General features: G+C 40.6%; 1 protein-coding gene across 1 annotated transcript in view; it reads right to left on the bottom strand.

Annotated features, from left to right (window-relative positions):
* The window catches only part of LOC309552579 (uncharacterized protein), a gene marked incomplete at both ends in the record, with an annotated part of 229,609 nt that overhangs the window by 38,374 nt on the left and 175,828 nt on the right, over positions 1–15,407 (bottom strand). Inside the window, 3 exons of the mRNA XM_082253527.1 lie at positions 6,907–7,052; positions 11,056–11,271; positions 13,956–14,061. Coding sequence (XP_082109653.1) covers positions 6,907–7,052; positions 11,056–11,271; positions 13,956–14,061 — 468 coding nt within the window. The remainder of the gene's footprint in view (positions 1–6,906; positions 7,053–11,055; positions 11,272–13,955; positions 14,062–15,407) is intronic.

Below are 15,407 nucleotides of genomic sequence, written 5' to 3'. Positions count from 1 at the left end.
CATGAGCGAGCCCATGCACCGCAAGTTTGCAGAGGCATGAGAAGCAGACTCCTCATTGTGACTGAGGATTACAGTACCTGGAACTGCCTACTCCCAGCACTGTACTACTCCCAAGGGTTCTGGGGACACAAAGCCATCTGTTGAGGATTGACGTATGTCTTCCTTTGCTTTAATGCCTCAAAAACTGCCACAATCCCCCGCCTCCCTCTCCTCTTGTGCGTTCAGTGGCATAAAGCAGGCCTTGAGAGAAAAGGAAGTCCTCCTCTTCCTCCTGCTGCTCTGCTTCGAGTGCCGTGCTGGGCTGTATTTCTGAATGGGCACGCTGGGAAGTTGCCCGGGGGCCCCACTTGCCTGGGGGCCCCACGCAGGGTGGCAATTTCCCCCGATCTTATCCCCCCAGAAAAGGCCGCCTCAGCAGCTCAGTTTAATCCAGATGGTGGCCGGCCCCCGAGAGACGCTTGTTCCTTGTCCGCTGCTGTAGATTGGTTGCTCGCTGTGGCGTCTGGAAACCAGTAACATCCCCATGACGAAAGCGAGGCAGAGGAGAGGACCCAGCATGCAGAGCGGAGGAGGATCTTCCTCATCCTCCTCCGCACCCATTATTGCTCCACCCACCTCCTCCTCTCCTTCTTCTACTATGCGGGCGCTGTCACAGAAGACCACCACAGCATAGCCAAACTTCTGCTTGAGGTGAAGTGATATATCTATATAAAAAACTCTCTCTCTCTCTTCTCTCATAGGAGGTAAATATATCATCCACTGTACTGATTTTCAAATTGCACAACATAACATCCTAACACTAGATTCAAGAGCTGTGCCTATATTGTTCTCTCTCTCCGTCCCACTTTCTTCATCCCTTTCTTTTTCTCTCCCTCCATCCCTCTTTCATTCTATCTCTCTCTCTCTTTCTCCTCTCTTTCCCTTTCCCTTTATCCCTCTTTCTTTCTCTCTCCCTTCCTCCATCCTTCTTCCTTCATCCTTTTTTTTCTCTCTCTCCCTCCATCCCTCTTCTTTTTCTCTGTTCCCATTCCTCTTTCTTTTTCTCTTAATCCATCCCTCTTTCTTTTTCTTTTCCTCCATTCCTTTTTCTCTCCCTCCATCCCTATTGCTTTTTATCTCCCTCCATTCCTCTTTCTTTTTTTCTCCCTCCATCCCTCTTTCTTTTGTTCTTTCTTTCATCATTTCCTTCTCCATCACTCTTTCTCTACTACTCTCTTTCCCTCTTCCTCCATCCCCCTTTCTTTCTCTCTCCCTCCATCCCTCTTTCTTTCTCTCTCTCCCTCCCTCCCTCCTTCCATTCCTCTTTCTTTCTCTCTCTCCCTTCATCCCTCTTTCTTTCTCTCTCACTCCAACACTCCTTATTTTTATCTCCCTCCTTCCCTTTTTTCTCTCTCTCTCCCTCCATCCCTCTTTCTTTTTCTCTCCCTCCATCCCTCTTCTTTTTCTCTCCTCTCTTCCCTTTTTTTTCTCTCCTCCCATTCCTCTTTATTTTTCTCTCCCTCTATCCCTCTTTCTTCTGTTCTTTCTTTCATCCTTTCTTTCTCCATCCCTCTTTATCTACTACTTCTCTCTTTCCCTCTCCCGCAATCCCTCTTTTTCTCTCTCTCCCGCTATCCCTCTTTCTTTCTCTCTCTCCCCCTCCCTCCATCCCTCTTTCTCTCTCTCTCTCCATCCCTCTTTCTTTCTCTCTCTCTCTCTCTACCTTCATCCCTCTTACTTTTTCTCTCCCTCCATCCCTCTTTCTTTTGTTCTTTTTTTAATCCTTTCTTTCTCCATCCTTCTTTCACTACTACTCTCTTTCCCTCTCCCTCCATCCGTCTTTCTTTCTCTCTCTCTCCCTCCATCCCTCTTTATTTCTTTCTCTCCCTTCATCCCTCTTTCTTTTTCTCTGCCTCCAGCCCTCTTTCTTTTGTTCTTTTGTTACCTGTTTAGAGTTACAGAAGAGGTCTAGTGCTAGAATTTTAGCACTCAGTCTAACGATTGTGGCAATGCCTCACATATGTGGTTTGAACACCGTTTACATATGCGGGTGCGATTTATGCATGCATTTGCTTCTGCGTGCGAGCACGGAGGGATGGGGCACTTTTCATTTTTATTTATTTATTTTTTTACGTTTTAATTTTACATTGTCCCTTTATTTATTTTTTTATCACTTTCGTTCCTATTACAAGGAATGTAAACATATCTTGTAATAGAAATAAGCATGATAGGTCCTCTTTATTGAGAGATCTGGGGTCAACAAGAGGTGAAAGTGACGTCAGAAGCCGCTGCGGTCATTCAAGGGCATAGGGCCGAGTGGGGGCTATCTTGCCCTCACTCAAGTTCCTGCCCAGGCATCCGAGGGACCGGGAAGTGGCGGGAGGGGGGGTGGCGCCTCTTCCGTGGCCTCTAAAGGTGATCTTGTGGCCAATCCGCCGCTGGGACCACTTTTATCAGACGCAGAATGGTCCACAGTACAAAATACCATGGTTATGGCAGCTAACTGCTGCCATAACAACAGCATTTACCATCAATGTAAGTATGTAAATGTTCTGTGGGTGGTCTGCAAGTGGTTTTAACACGTCGCCTATGGAGATTTTTATGTACCGTTGTTTTTCGCCATTTTATGACCATGCGCAATTTAAAGCATGACATGTTAGGTGTCTATTTACTTGGCGTAACATCATCTTTCATATACAAGAATTGAGCTAACTTTACTATTTCGCTGTATTTTTTCCCAAAAAATTGTGTTTAAAAGACCGCTGCGAAAATACGGTATGATATGATTGCAATGATCACCATTTTATTCTCTAGGATCTCTGCTAAAACAAAATATATAATGTTTTAATGTTAACATATATATAACTAATTTAAAATTGTAAATAAAATGTTCCAGGAAAGGCCTTGTCTTAAAGTGGTTAAATGTATACATTCTTGTGTCTGAAGCTTCTGTTTGTTTAGAACCATAAGGTACTGTATTTGGCATGGCGCTGCACAGATTAACGCATGACCTCTCTCTGTAGTGTGTAACTGACATTTCCTGTGAAAAAACAAAATATACCACAATCTCTGGGTCACTCAGTCAAGCATCTGGGGCTGTTGAGAGCTAAATAGTAATTATATCTGGCACAGATACAAGCAGGCAGAGCATTCACAGACACACAGGGAGCTCACAATGCAGCTGGAAGGTGCTTTTTTTTTTTTTTTTTTTAATCAAATTAGTGCTCCCACATTTGTGATACAACACAGAGTAAGTGGCAATGCATACATTGGACTCTGCGGGGTTGATTTACTAAAACTGAAGCGTACAAAATCTGGTGCAGCTGTGCATCATAGCCAATCAGCTTCTAACTTCAGCTTATTCGGTTAACTTTGACAAAAAAAAAAAAAAACTAGAAGATAATTGGTTTCCCTGTGTGACCCAGGTCAGTAAGTTTTTTGTCAACTTGGTGAATAGGGACATGCTAATTGTAGAAATACATGGATTTATGGGGATCGATCATCCATGACACAACTAACTGCAGCCACAACACATGATCCCATCATTCTGTAACGCAAACAAACAGCACAGGAAAAAGAACTGCACAAATACCCAGTTAAAGCAATAATGTTTGAAAGTGTACAATGCCTTTAAAGATGCTTTGTGTGTAGCAATAAACAAAAATGTTATCTTTATATAAAAGGAGTGATAAAATGCTTACTATATTTCATGTATAAGAAGAAGCTTTAAGATACAACCCAAAAAAGATGAAGACATCTCTTTTTCTCAAAATACATACTGTAAGATTGATACATTTATGGAACAGAATGAAGTAAACCTGTCACAATTGGGCAGCTCAAACTGAGCATGTGTAGGCTGACCCAGCAAAAAATAAAATAAAAAAACACATAGAAATTAACATTATAGGAGTGAAAATATAGAGGGTTGGGTTTAACCACTTCTGGACCGGAAGGTTTTGCCCCCTTAATGACCAGGCAATTTTTTGCGATTTGGCACTGCTTTAATTTAACTGACAATTGCGCGGTTGTGCAACACTGTACCCAAATAAAATTGATGTCCTTTTTTTCCCCACAAATAGAACTTTCTTTTGGCGGTAATTGATCACGTGTGCAAATTTTATTTTTTGCACTATAAACAAAAAAAGAGCGACAATTCTGAAAAAAAAAAACAATATTTCTCACTTTCTGCTATATAACATTCCCAAAAAAAAAAACGTAAAAATTACATTTTTTCACCCTTTTATGCAAATTTGTATTCTGCTACATATTTTTGATAAAAAAAATCCCAGTAAGTGTATTTTGGTTGGTTTGCTCAAAAGTTATTGCGTCCACAACCTAGGGGAAAGATTTATGTCATGTTTATTTGTTTTTTTTTTTTACTAGTAAGGGCAGCGATCTGTGATTTTTAGCGGGACTATGACATTGAGGCGGACAGATCCGACCCCTAACTGACATTTTTGATACTTTGCGGGACCAGTGACATTACTACAGTAATCAGTGCTAAAAATATGCACTGTTACTGTAATAATGACACTGGCAGGGAAGGGGTTAACCCAGGGATGATCAAAGGGTTAAGTGTGAGCCTAAGGCAGTGTTTTCTAACTGTATGGAGGAGGGACTTGTAGAATCAACACAGAGACCTGTGATCCTAAATAGGAGGATCACAGGCTCTCTGTGTTCATTCCAGATAGAACAACTGTCTGCTGTGTTTACAACAGCAGACCGTAGTTCTCTCTCAGCGGGGAACAAACGGGGGTGCCCAGCAACAATCGGTGCCACCGGTACCATGGATTAGTTTCCCTACTTCCTAATGGGGCCTCTCCCCAGCAGTTCGTGCAGCCGAGCCAGCCTGCCACAGTATATCTGCAGGGGGTGGACGTCAAGCAGTCAAATATAAATTTTAATGTAAATATTGCATTTTGATGCCAACTTTCCTAACTTTTGCGTATTCTTATTTTCAAGGAGGTCAACCATGACATTAATGTACAAACATGGAGGCATGGGGGAGGTTGGAGAGATTACGTTTACTTATACATTAATTACTATATGCTCCATCTAAAACTTAAGATTTTAGATACTTTAAAGGACCCCTATTGTAAATAAAACTATTGTTTACAGATCATTTTATGTAGTTAATAGATAATATAATATTCTTTATTTGGGGCAGTAGTTAGGTGGGAACAAACTAGAACACTGTGCTAGGAGAGTTTACTACAGTTACTTTGTATTTAAAAAGGTTTTAAGTGTATGTCCAGGCACATTTCTTTTTCACATTAAGAAAAATAAGAGAAATATTAAAACCCCCATCTGGTATTAGGGCTAATTCACACAGAACACAGAACGGAGAGCAGTCAGAGCGGTAAACCACAGCAGTTTCCCCTCCGACAGCTGTCAGATCTGGCTGCAGTAGAGGGTAGTGTGATGCATATTTCAGTGCATCACTCAGTCAGTTCCTTTTTTTTCTCACTGAACTTTATTTTGAAGTGCACAAAATACACTTAATTTATGTAACTTTCCATTGCGCTGCTGCACAGTGACATGCAATCCTGTACGGTGAGCTGCAATAAATTGCAGTATGACTGCATTTTATCACAGCTCACTGCAACTCGGCTCCAGGCTCTGTTGCAGTGTGACCGGGACAAACAAAAACAATTGTTTTCTGTGTGTCCTTGTGGTGACCGGCGTTTTACATTTCACTAAAACGCCGGTCACCACACACAGTGTGAATCCAGCCTTACTGCTTTCTCAGGCTCTGTTAGAGAGATTTCACCAGACTTATCGCCCTGCTGCCAGACAGAAAATATGAAATGGTAACACAGACAACGATACAAAGCTCAGGTTCTAGACTTCCCATATGCTAAAAAAAAAAAAAAAAAAAATCTTTGGCTTGACATATACTTTCATGGAAAAAAAAGTTCACATTGCCCATATACTAAACCGTCGTGGTTTAGTGTGCAGGCGGCTTGACTGCTGAGGCGCATAGGCCCAGAAACAAACTTAACATAATAACCCAACACCCCCTTGCCCCTTCCCCATATAAAAAACCACGCTTACCACAATTACGTTGGAAAGGGCAAGGCCACAGCTTTTATTTATTTTCCAATAACAAATCACAACACGTCTAGACCAGTGCCAGTCACAGTTGTACTGTGAGCACTCTTACTCAATAACACAACTTCCAAAGAGGGGTAAGGGGGAAGGGTCTGTCCTTCCATCAGTGCCTGACAGACAGCCTACCCCCAATTTACAAACAATGGCATAACTCATTACCGGAACTTTAGCGCTGGCTAGGTCAAAGACCACCACGAAAGCTGTGACAGACCGACCGAACAACAGGACAGGGGGGTGGGCAGCTCTTCACCACGATTCTTCTCAAAAAGACTCCTTGGGAAGGTCCTCTTAACTGAGCTCAGGCCCATTCCAATACCCAAGGCTTCATCCAATCCTTTTGGCCCATATAGCCTCCTGCTTGATCCCAACTCCTGGCCATGCCCCATCAGTCAAGACTCTCTTTCTCTACAGGGGTCAAGAGGCCTTCATTCTGTTCCTGGATGCAATAAGTCAGCGGTAGGCAGTGGTGTGATACACATTTTACCACATACAGTAGCTCCCTTTTTTTATGTGGTGCCGTGCTGTACATTGACATGCAGTGCGTTCTGAACCCTGCAAGTTCACTGCTCACTACACTGCTGCTCGGGGATTAGTTGTGTGTAAACAGAACATACAATTGTTTTATGTATGTCCTAGGGGTGACGTGCGTTCTTCCAGCACAGAAAAATGCCAGTGAACAGGCACTTATACCTTCTTATTGCAGCTGTGTCCAGCAACATTAAACATAAAACATGAAATTCTTATAACATTATTGCTGTTTTCTTTGTGTTGCCTTGATTCATTTACACATTATACAAATTACTAACATGTACTTACAGTAATAGTGATAGTAACAACTGCAAAAACCTGAAACTGCCTTAGAGGATCTGGCTGCACATCATTGTTGAGGTCAACTGCTCGTACGGAAACTGAAAATTTCTGCTGTTCTTCAAAATCCAGCTCACCACGCACCTTAATGATTCCTATTAAAAAAACAATTTTTTTTTTTTTTTTTAAACAGACAAAGGCAAAGAATGGATATAGTGGAAATAGTCTTGTAACTTAAATACATGTGAGAATGTAGTCATGAGATCTTTGTATTTAATATGCCTCACACTTGTAAATTCCAACAGCTGACAGAAAATAACCTTCAAAAATATTTGTAACTTCGTACTTTGATGATTCAATGTCACAGTGCTGCCAAATGTTCACAAACTTTTAGGCAATTAGCTAAGTACATGAATATATGTATGTATTTATGATTACTTGTAATAAAGTGTGTACCCGCGCACAGGAATAATTCCTCAACAAGTATTGAAAGGTGCTAATTTAAAAAGTGCTTATTTAGTTTAGCTGCTGCTGATCATAGAGAAATAGGCCTCACAAAGTATTTGATGTAATATGGATGTCAGCGCTGCTAATGTGAAACCTACTTAAAAGTGCTAGTGCTAAATCAATACATTCAAAAGTGCAATATTAATATCATAATAAATCAAAATATACAAACGTGCAAATTGTAAAAGAAAATGTCTTTAGTGCTTATAAAGTGACAGTGCTAAATAAACAGTCCTTCTGTGCTTCCAAAGTGCTGGTGCTTAAAAATATATTGGTGAATCACTAAATGCTCCCCTCCTGAGTCCCTACTCACCAATATTATGATAGGTATCAGCATATAGTTCTTAATAAACACAGTGACGAATGGCAATAATCCTCCTTTTCTATTCCCGTTTCCAAGCTCAATTGGTGGTGAAGGAAATTGTGCTGTTCCACATAGTGTATGGTTATTCCTCTTTTCTCCATGATTAGGCTCACAAAAAGGTGCATGATAGAAATGAGAGATGGATTCTTATAGTGTAAAACTGTAGCATTTATTTAAAATGTAAAAACAAATCCACTTACAAGTTAAAAGCAGTAACAGTGATTTCTCGTCGTGAACGCCGCTGCAGCATGCATTCCAACCCCTGGATATGAAGTCACAAATCAGTCCCCTGACTGACGCATTTCGCCCCTCCCACTGGGTGTCTACCACCATGAGAAATCACTGTTTGTTTCTACTTTTTAACTTGTAAGTGGATTTGCTTTTACATTTTAAATAAATGCTACAGTTTTACACTATGAGTAATTTTGACTGACAATACTTGTCAAATGCACCCATTTGTTGATCATTAAAGAGGTTGTAAACCCAATTATTATTTTTTTTTTCACCCTGAAAGAGAAACACATAATGAGCTAGTATGCATCGCATACTAGCTCATTATGAAATACTTACCTTAGAACGAGCCCCCGCCGTGCCGCCCGCTTACCTCTATGATGTTCAGTCGCCTGTCTTCCGGGATCGCGGCATCCGGCCATCTGATTGGCCGGAGCCGCGGTGACGTCACTCCCACGCACGCGCGCAGGAGACGACGGTCACGGCACGGGGCTCTAAAGGAACGGCACCAGCGTCCGATCCTTCAGAGCCCATGCGCCAGTGACGTCACTGGCTGCATGTAAGGTAAATATCTCCTAAACGGTACATGTTTAGGAGATATTTACAGTACCTAGAGGTAAGCCTTATCATATACTTACCTATAGGTACAACTTGCAGAGGAGGGTTTACTTCCTCTTTAAGTTCCTTCTGCTAAATCCTTGGTAAGATTTACTTTTTGGTGGGCCAGCTCCTTGCTCACTTGACATATGTGATGCTGATACACTGTCCAGTGAGGAGGCTGGATGCAGAGAGGTGAAAAAAAGAGATCAATTGCTTAAAGGGAGTGTATAGTCATTTTGTAAATAGTTTCTTCATTTATTATGATCAGGACTTAAAAAAAAAAATAGTAAAACGATTTGTTTTAGTTATTTTTAGGTAAATATGAAAAATAAATGTATATAATTTCAATATTTTGATTTTTGCCGTAAAGCCAGCAGAAAAACTTTAGGCTCCTTTTCAATAGGGATGAGGTTTGAATTTGCTGCCACAAAGGGTTGCGGTGAATCCCGCAGGTTCTGGAATTGAAGTTCAAGAGACATATGTGCAGAGTCACCTGGAAAAATAGTACTTAAACCATAAGGCCCTGCATGGCCTTTGAATTCTGACCAGCAGGGTTAAAAGCACTAATAAGGTGGCTTTTTGATAAACAAGTCCCCTAACTGAGAGGATGGGTGGCAGAGAACAGTCATAGTGTTAGTGCATTGGAAACTGCAATAGGAAAAGAATAAGGAATGCTTACAAAATGCATGGGGTCAATTAGGACACTGTACTTTAATTTTGATTGCTAGCTCTTTGGGTAATTGATCCCTTTTCTGCTTTTTTTCTCCTATTATTGGATTATTCTGGGGTTTCATTTTCTTGGGTATTTTATTTCTTATGTTCACATAATTATTTAGGTTTGGTGTACACAATGCTCAACATTCATTTGTTACCTCCTGGATTCACTCACCACATTACTGACCATCTGTTCTTGGAGCTGCTTTTTCTAACAGCACTAAGTGCAAGAACAGTGTACACCTAAACCACCTCACATAATGTCATCCACTTTCACTGTACACCCCTATGCCCATAGATAAAATAAATGTTAGGTTAGGCCTTTTATCCTTGATTAAAACTCTACTTGTGCTGGCCAATTTTTGACTGCTGTTTCATCTGCAGTCTTTTAATTCTTTAAGTAAAACACCTGCAGTACTCATTTTCTTTAGTACATCATTTTTGGCCAGTTCCCCCTGGTTAACAATACACGGCTATTGGACAATCCACCCCCCCCCCCCGCAATATCATCTATTGGCTCTTTTAATGTGAGTTTGATAGAAATTGGCCAGTGGTAGGACATTTTTGCTTAAGTGAGAACAGAAACACCCTCAGTGAACTACTGTACAATTTCTATCTGCTGGTCAAATATGTGTGCTGTCAGTGTACACTATTGCTGAGACTGTTTATGAAAACTGTTCCATAAAACCATGTACACTTTTAAGGCACTCCCCAAGCATGTTATTTAAAGGATTTTTGTATTTTCAATGTTGGCTTAAACCTTCTTCTTGCTGTACAATATTCTCAAAAAAAGTAGAGCCCAGCTTCCCTCGCCTTTTTTGACAGTAGCTTGCCTATTAACCCAAAATATGGCCATAATTTATTAACAGTGTTTCCTTTCCCAAAAACTGAAAAAAAAATGGGATTTGCCAAACTCTTGATGAAGAGAACACAAGCAGATTCACCCACCCCTATTATGCACATTGTAAGGGTATTCGGTTTGTACTTTTGATGCAAAAACACCTGTTTTTTTAGACAGTTTTTACATCAGCAAAGTCTCATGTCCTAATGAAGGGCAGATTTATTCTGACAAATAGTGTATACTATGTTTATTTGTAAAAACAAAAACAAAAAAAAGATATATTATATTAAACACTATAATACCAAAAGTATTAGGATGCCTGCCTTTACATGCACATGAACTTTAATGGCATCCCGGTCTTAGTCCTTTGTCTTGGGGTTCAATATTGAGTTGGCCCACCCTTTGTAGCTATAACAGTTTCAACTCTTCAGGGAAGGCTGTCCACAAGTGTGTCTATGGAAATGTTTGACCATTCTTCCAGAAGCACATTTGTGAGGTCAGACACTGATATGGATGAGACGGCCTGACTCGCAGTCTGCGCTTTAATTCATCCCAAAGGTTTTCTATCAGGTTGACATCAGGACTCTGTGGAGGACATTTAAGTTCCTCCACCCCAAACAAACTCATCCATGTCTTTATGGATCTTGCTTTGTGCATTGGTCTAAATCATTTGGTGGAGGAAAATATTGAACCCTACAGACTAAGACTGGGATGCCATTAAAGTATGTGTGCTTGGAAAGGCAGGCATCCCAATAGCTTGAGAAAGGAATAAAGCAATCCAGAATTCTCTAACATCTACCTTCATGAGGTGTTATCAGATTGAACTATAATTCATCTGATGAGCTTGAGCGAGCCCAAACAGTAAATGGTTAAAATTACTTAGCAAAAGTAAGCACATTACCTGTGTCTGGCTCTATGTAGAACTTTGGTGGGATACCATAATCTCCTCCGGCAAAACTGAACTTGATGTTGTCAAATGGCCAGTCTATGTCTGTAACTCTGGTTGTTCCAACAAATGCATCAATTGGGCTATTTTCAGCCACTTGAAACACATTTACTAATGGTTTCGGTTTAAACTCATTTACACGTGTTACTCTTACAATAACCGTCACTGTACCTGAAAATTGAGTTAATCGCAAACATGGTATTACTAATACTGTTTTTCTGGACTTTTGGACAGTTTAATCACAATTACTAGATTTCTTTCTCAGTTTCTGCAGACCCTATATTACAGAACGGGGGATTCATAGATTTTCACTATGTAGGAGCTAAGTTTTTTCATGAATATGAATTCACGTGCATTTTACTTGTGTTTATATGCACGTTTACCTGCTTTTTCCTTTGTATTTTTTCTCATATAAAGTTTAGCTGCTTTTTTTCCTGTGAGAAAAATAGTGTAGTTCCCCCAAAAAAACATACAAGGTCCCTAAGGTCTGACTGGAAATCAGTAAACAAATGCATGGGGTCCTCTCAAAAGACATACCAGTCCCTTAATCCAAGCATGCTGCCAGCCAGGCCAGTAAAAGGGGATGAGCATGCACCACCTCCCCCTGAACCATACAAGGTCACATTCCCTTACCATGGGGCGGGGGGGGGGGGGGGATACCTTACCAGGGGTGGCCCTCTGACAAAATGCCTTGCCCCCATGTTGATGAGGACAAGGGTCTTTTCCCCACAACCCTGGACCAGTGGTTGTGGGGCTGTGAAGGTTAACTTATCAGAATCTGGAAGCCTCCTTAACATTAAAGGGCCCCCAGATATTGCCCCCCACATTAATAAGTAAGGGATACATAGTAACCCTGTTTACTCAGTCACAAAATAAAAAATACAGAAATAGTAAAGAAAGGCGCTACACTGTGATAAAAGTAATTTATTTAAAATAAAACACAGATACAATAAGAATACAGTAATTTAATAGTTACCTTACATGTACCTGTCCTTACTCAATGTTCCTGACCACACTGCTACATATCTCAACGCACTTACTGATCGGCGTGTTCACTTTTGGTATAATCTCAGTAACATTTTACATGACCTCTCCCCAGGAGGAGACCAAATGTCAACACAGCTTGGCGAGGCTTTGACAATGTCACCAACATCCCCACCCCTTTTTAGATGTGTTCAGCTAGCCAGGGAATGTCCGACCTGTACGGTAAGTGGGTGCTTCCTGCTGCAGATGTATTGATGCTTTTTGACTGAGTGCAGAGTGTTGCAGAAAAATGCAACATGTCTGCATTTTTCTACACCACTCCTCCCTGCAGCTGACAACTGCCAAGGTAGGCGAACAGGGCACACGGAAAACCAATGTTTTCTGTCTGTTCTTGTAGAGAGCTGTGTTTTTCTTTTCTAGGAAAATGAAGCTCTCTGCTATAGTGTGAGTCGGCCCTTAAAGTGTTACTAAACTCACAACAGTAAAACCAATCTGTATATGCAGTAAATCATGCTTGTTACTGTACAGTGAGTGGAACCTAAGGGGTTAATCCTCTGTATAAAGCTGTTTGATCCTGTCTCCTCTGATCATCCCCTTCTTCCACTGACTCCAATATAAATCCTGATAGTACAGAGCCTTGGGGATGGATGCACATGCTTAGTTTGGTGTGTATTGCTAGCGAGTTTTTTTTTTTTTTTCTTGGGAAAGTGCATGTGATCAGCACAGTGCCAATCAGCACTGTCCAGACAGAGGATCAGGGGAGAATTAAAACTCCTCCTGCAAGCTTTATTTAGACCCTCATAGAAGTCACAAGACTGCTCTAACTGCTGATAAAAAAGTACTGAGCAGTTTCTATTTACTAAAATAAATGCATTTCCATGGTCTGTGTACTGTGGGAGACCAGATATAGTGAATGAAGGCTCCTGGGTTTAGTAACACTTTAAGATTCGTTCACACCAAGTGCAGAAACATGCTTTTTTCTGCACCTGTCTCTGCAAGGGCACAAAAATAAAGTTTTCCATGTGCCTTATTTACATCACAACACTGGTATCATGTGCATCTGTGCAGAAAAAAAAACTCACGTGACCTCAGCTTTGTGGTGTGAACATGGCACATAAAAAAAAAAAAAACAATTGTTTTCTTTGTGCATTTACAGAGACTTATGTTAGAAAATTGCACGTCTCTGCACATGGTGTGAACACACCTAAAATAATCTATGTAAGCCAAATCTGTATGTTTCTTTTATCAGTTTTTATGATGTGAATGAGGACTTAAACATTCACAAACAAAATACAATATAGTAGCTTGTTTATTTTAGTGATGTACAAATGTTTAAAATGTGTCTTTATATCTCAGTGTAAAACATTACTTGTATAATGCAGGCCATACATGGATTGAGGTTTGGCCGATTAAGCAGGGACTGGACGAATTATGATCCATGTATCCCTGGTTGTAAACAAGTTGATCTATCAATCAAGTTTTTCCCGAACAGTTAGTGCCAGCAACACTAATCATTGTGTTCTGCTAGCAGGGAAGCCTCCCCACTGGCAGAACACAATAGCACTGCAAGAGTAATTACCCCATAAACACTGACTGTGTTGATTGGGGTATCAAGCAAATTTATTTATTTCCACCTGTGGTGGAAAGAAAGCAAATTTCATAATCTATGGCATGTGTAACTCTGACTTCATGCCATTAATGTTGCCATGACTCAATAAAGGGTGGTAGAAATATGGGAAACATGCATCCCTCAGGCTCCCTACTTTGAAAAAAATGAAGACATTTTAGAATAGGTAAGGTGACTTGCATTATATTTGAACTTTGTACATAAATAATCTTGCTTTAAACATTTAATCATGACTTTGACTTACTAGTTAAAGAAGGTGTCCCAGCATCCGACACTTCAATCAGAAGACTATGTCTGAACTGCATACCAGCAAATTCAACATTATCATAGTCTAAATATTCAGGTCCAGTCTGCAAAGATCAATATTTGTTAGAGAAGCATACAAAAAATATAAGTCTAATGCTTTGAATACATAAACGTAGTCCCAATGCATAAGGCTTATTACAGTTAAAGTGGAACTCCATGTTTTTATTGATTTAGATACAGAGGGAAAGGGTTAAAACTTCTATTTGAGTTTCTCTGATGTCTTTGACCCTATCACTGGAAATGGAAGTAGGGTGAATCCCTCAAATGAAGAAAAAAAAATACTTGATTCTTGTAGTGTGGGTAGACTTAGAAAGCTTGACAATTTTTTTTTTTTTTTTTTTCGTTGGGTCTGTGTTCCTGCTGTTGAGATTTCCTTTGCCTCCTGTCCTGGGTACAGGTGGTAATTGAAGCAGAACATTATGGGAAATCTCCCAAGGGAGACACAGATAGCAGATAATAACAATTATTGAATCTATAGAAAGCAAAAGACAAATCTGGATGGAGTTTCAATTGATGGTGTTCAGTAAACCCTCAAGACTAGTTAAAGCGGAGTTCCACCCAAAAGTGGAACTTCCGCTTTAGGCAGTTCTAACCCCCTGACATGCCACATTTGGCATGTTATTTTTTTTGGGGGGGGGAGCGGGTACCTAGTTTTGACAGGTACCCGCTCCCATTTCCGCGCGGCGCCCTGAGCGGAAGTTCTCCTCTCCTCCCTCCCTCCCTGCAATCTTCTGGGACATGTCAGAGGTCCCAGAAGATTGCCGGGCCAATCACGACGCATAGTGCTACTCGCGCATGCGCAGTGCGTACCTGGCTGTGAATCCGCAAACTGTCGCAGCCGGGTGCTGACACCAGTGATGCCGGCACCGCAGAGCAGAGAGGGAGAAGAGCGAGGCTTCGGGCGGCCGCATCGCTGGACCGTTGGACAAGTGAGTGTGTGTTTAGGCTGGAACTCCACTTTAATACTATGTTTTAAGCATTAACCTTTAAAAATTCACTTTGTTTCAGACTTAATTTTAGTTTCAAGACTAAAAGCAAGTTTATAGAAACATACTTGAACTCACAATTGGGTAAAATAAAATTTAAAAGGACAATGTGTGAATTATTTTACCATAGTCTAAATTATACTAAAGAGAATTGTAAAGTATAATATGATTAATAAGTTCATCAATGCATTCATCAGCAAGGTTATCTTAATTATCATCAACAGGGTTATCATTTATCCTATAGAAGGCAAATGTCTGGCAGCTGAAAAACACTGAAAAATGGTGGAACATGAAATTCTACTTTTTAAATACAAATCTACCTTGCCATAACTCCATCCACCATGGAAACTGCCTGTTTGACTTATCAAAATCTCTAGAGCATGCAAAAGTAGGTTTTGTTTCTA

The sequence above is a fragment of the Pelophylax lessonae genome (assembly GCF_965119305.1).
Source record: "Pelophylax lessonae genome assembly, chromosome: 4".
In the NCBI taxonomy this organism is placed as follows: domain Eukaryota; kingdom Metazoa; phylum Chordata; class Amphibia; order Anura; family Ranidae; genus Pelophylax; species Pelophylax lessonae.
Note: the sequence above shows the minus strand (reverse complement) of the source record. Positions and strands in the feature narration are given on the sequence as shown.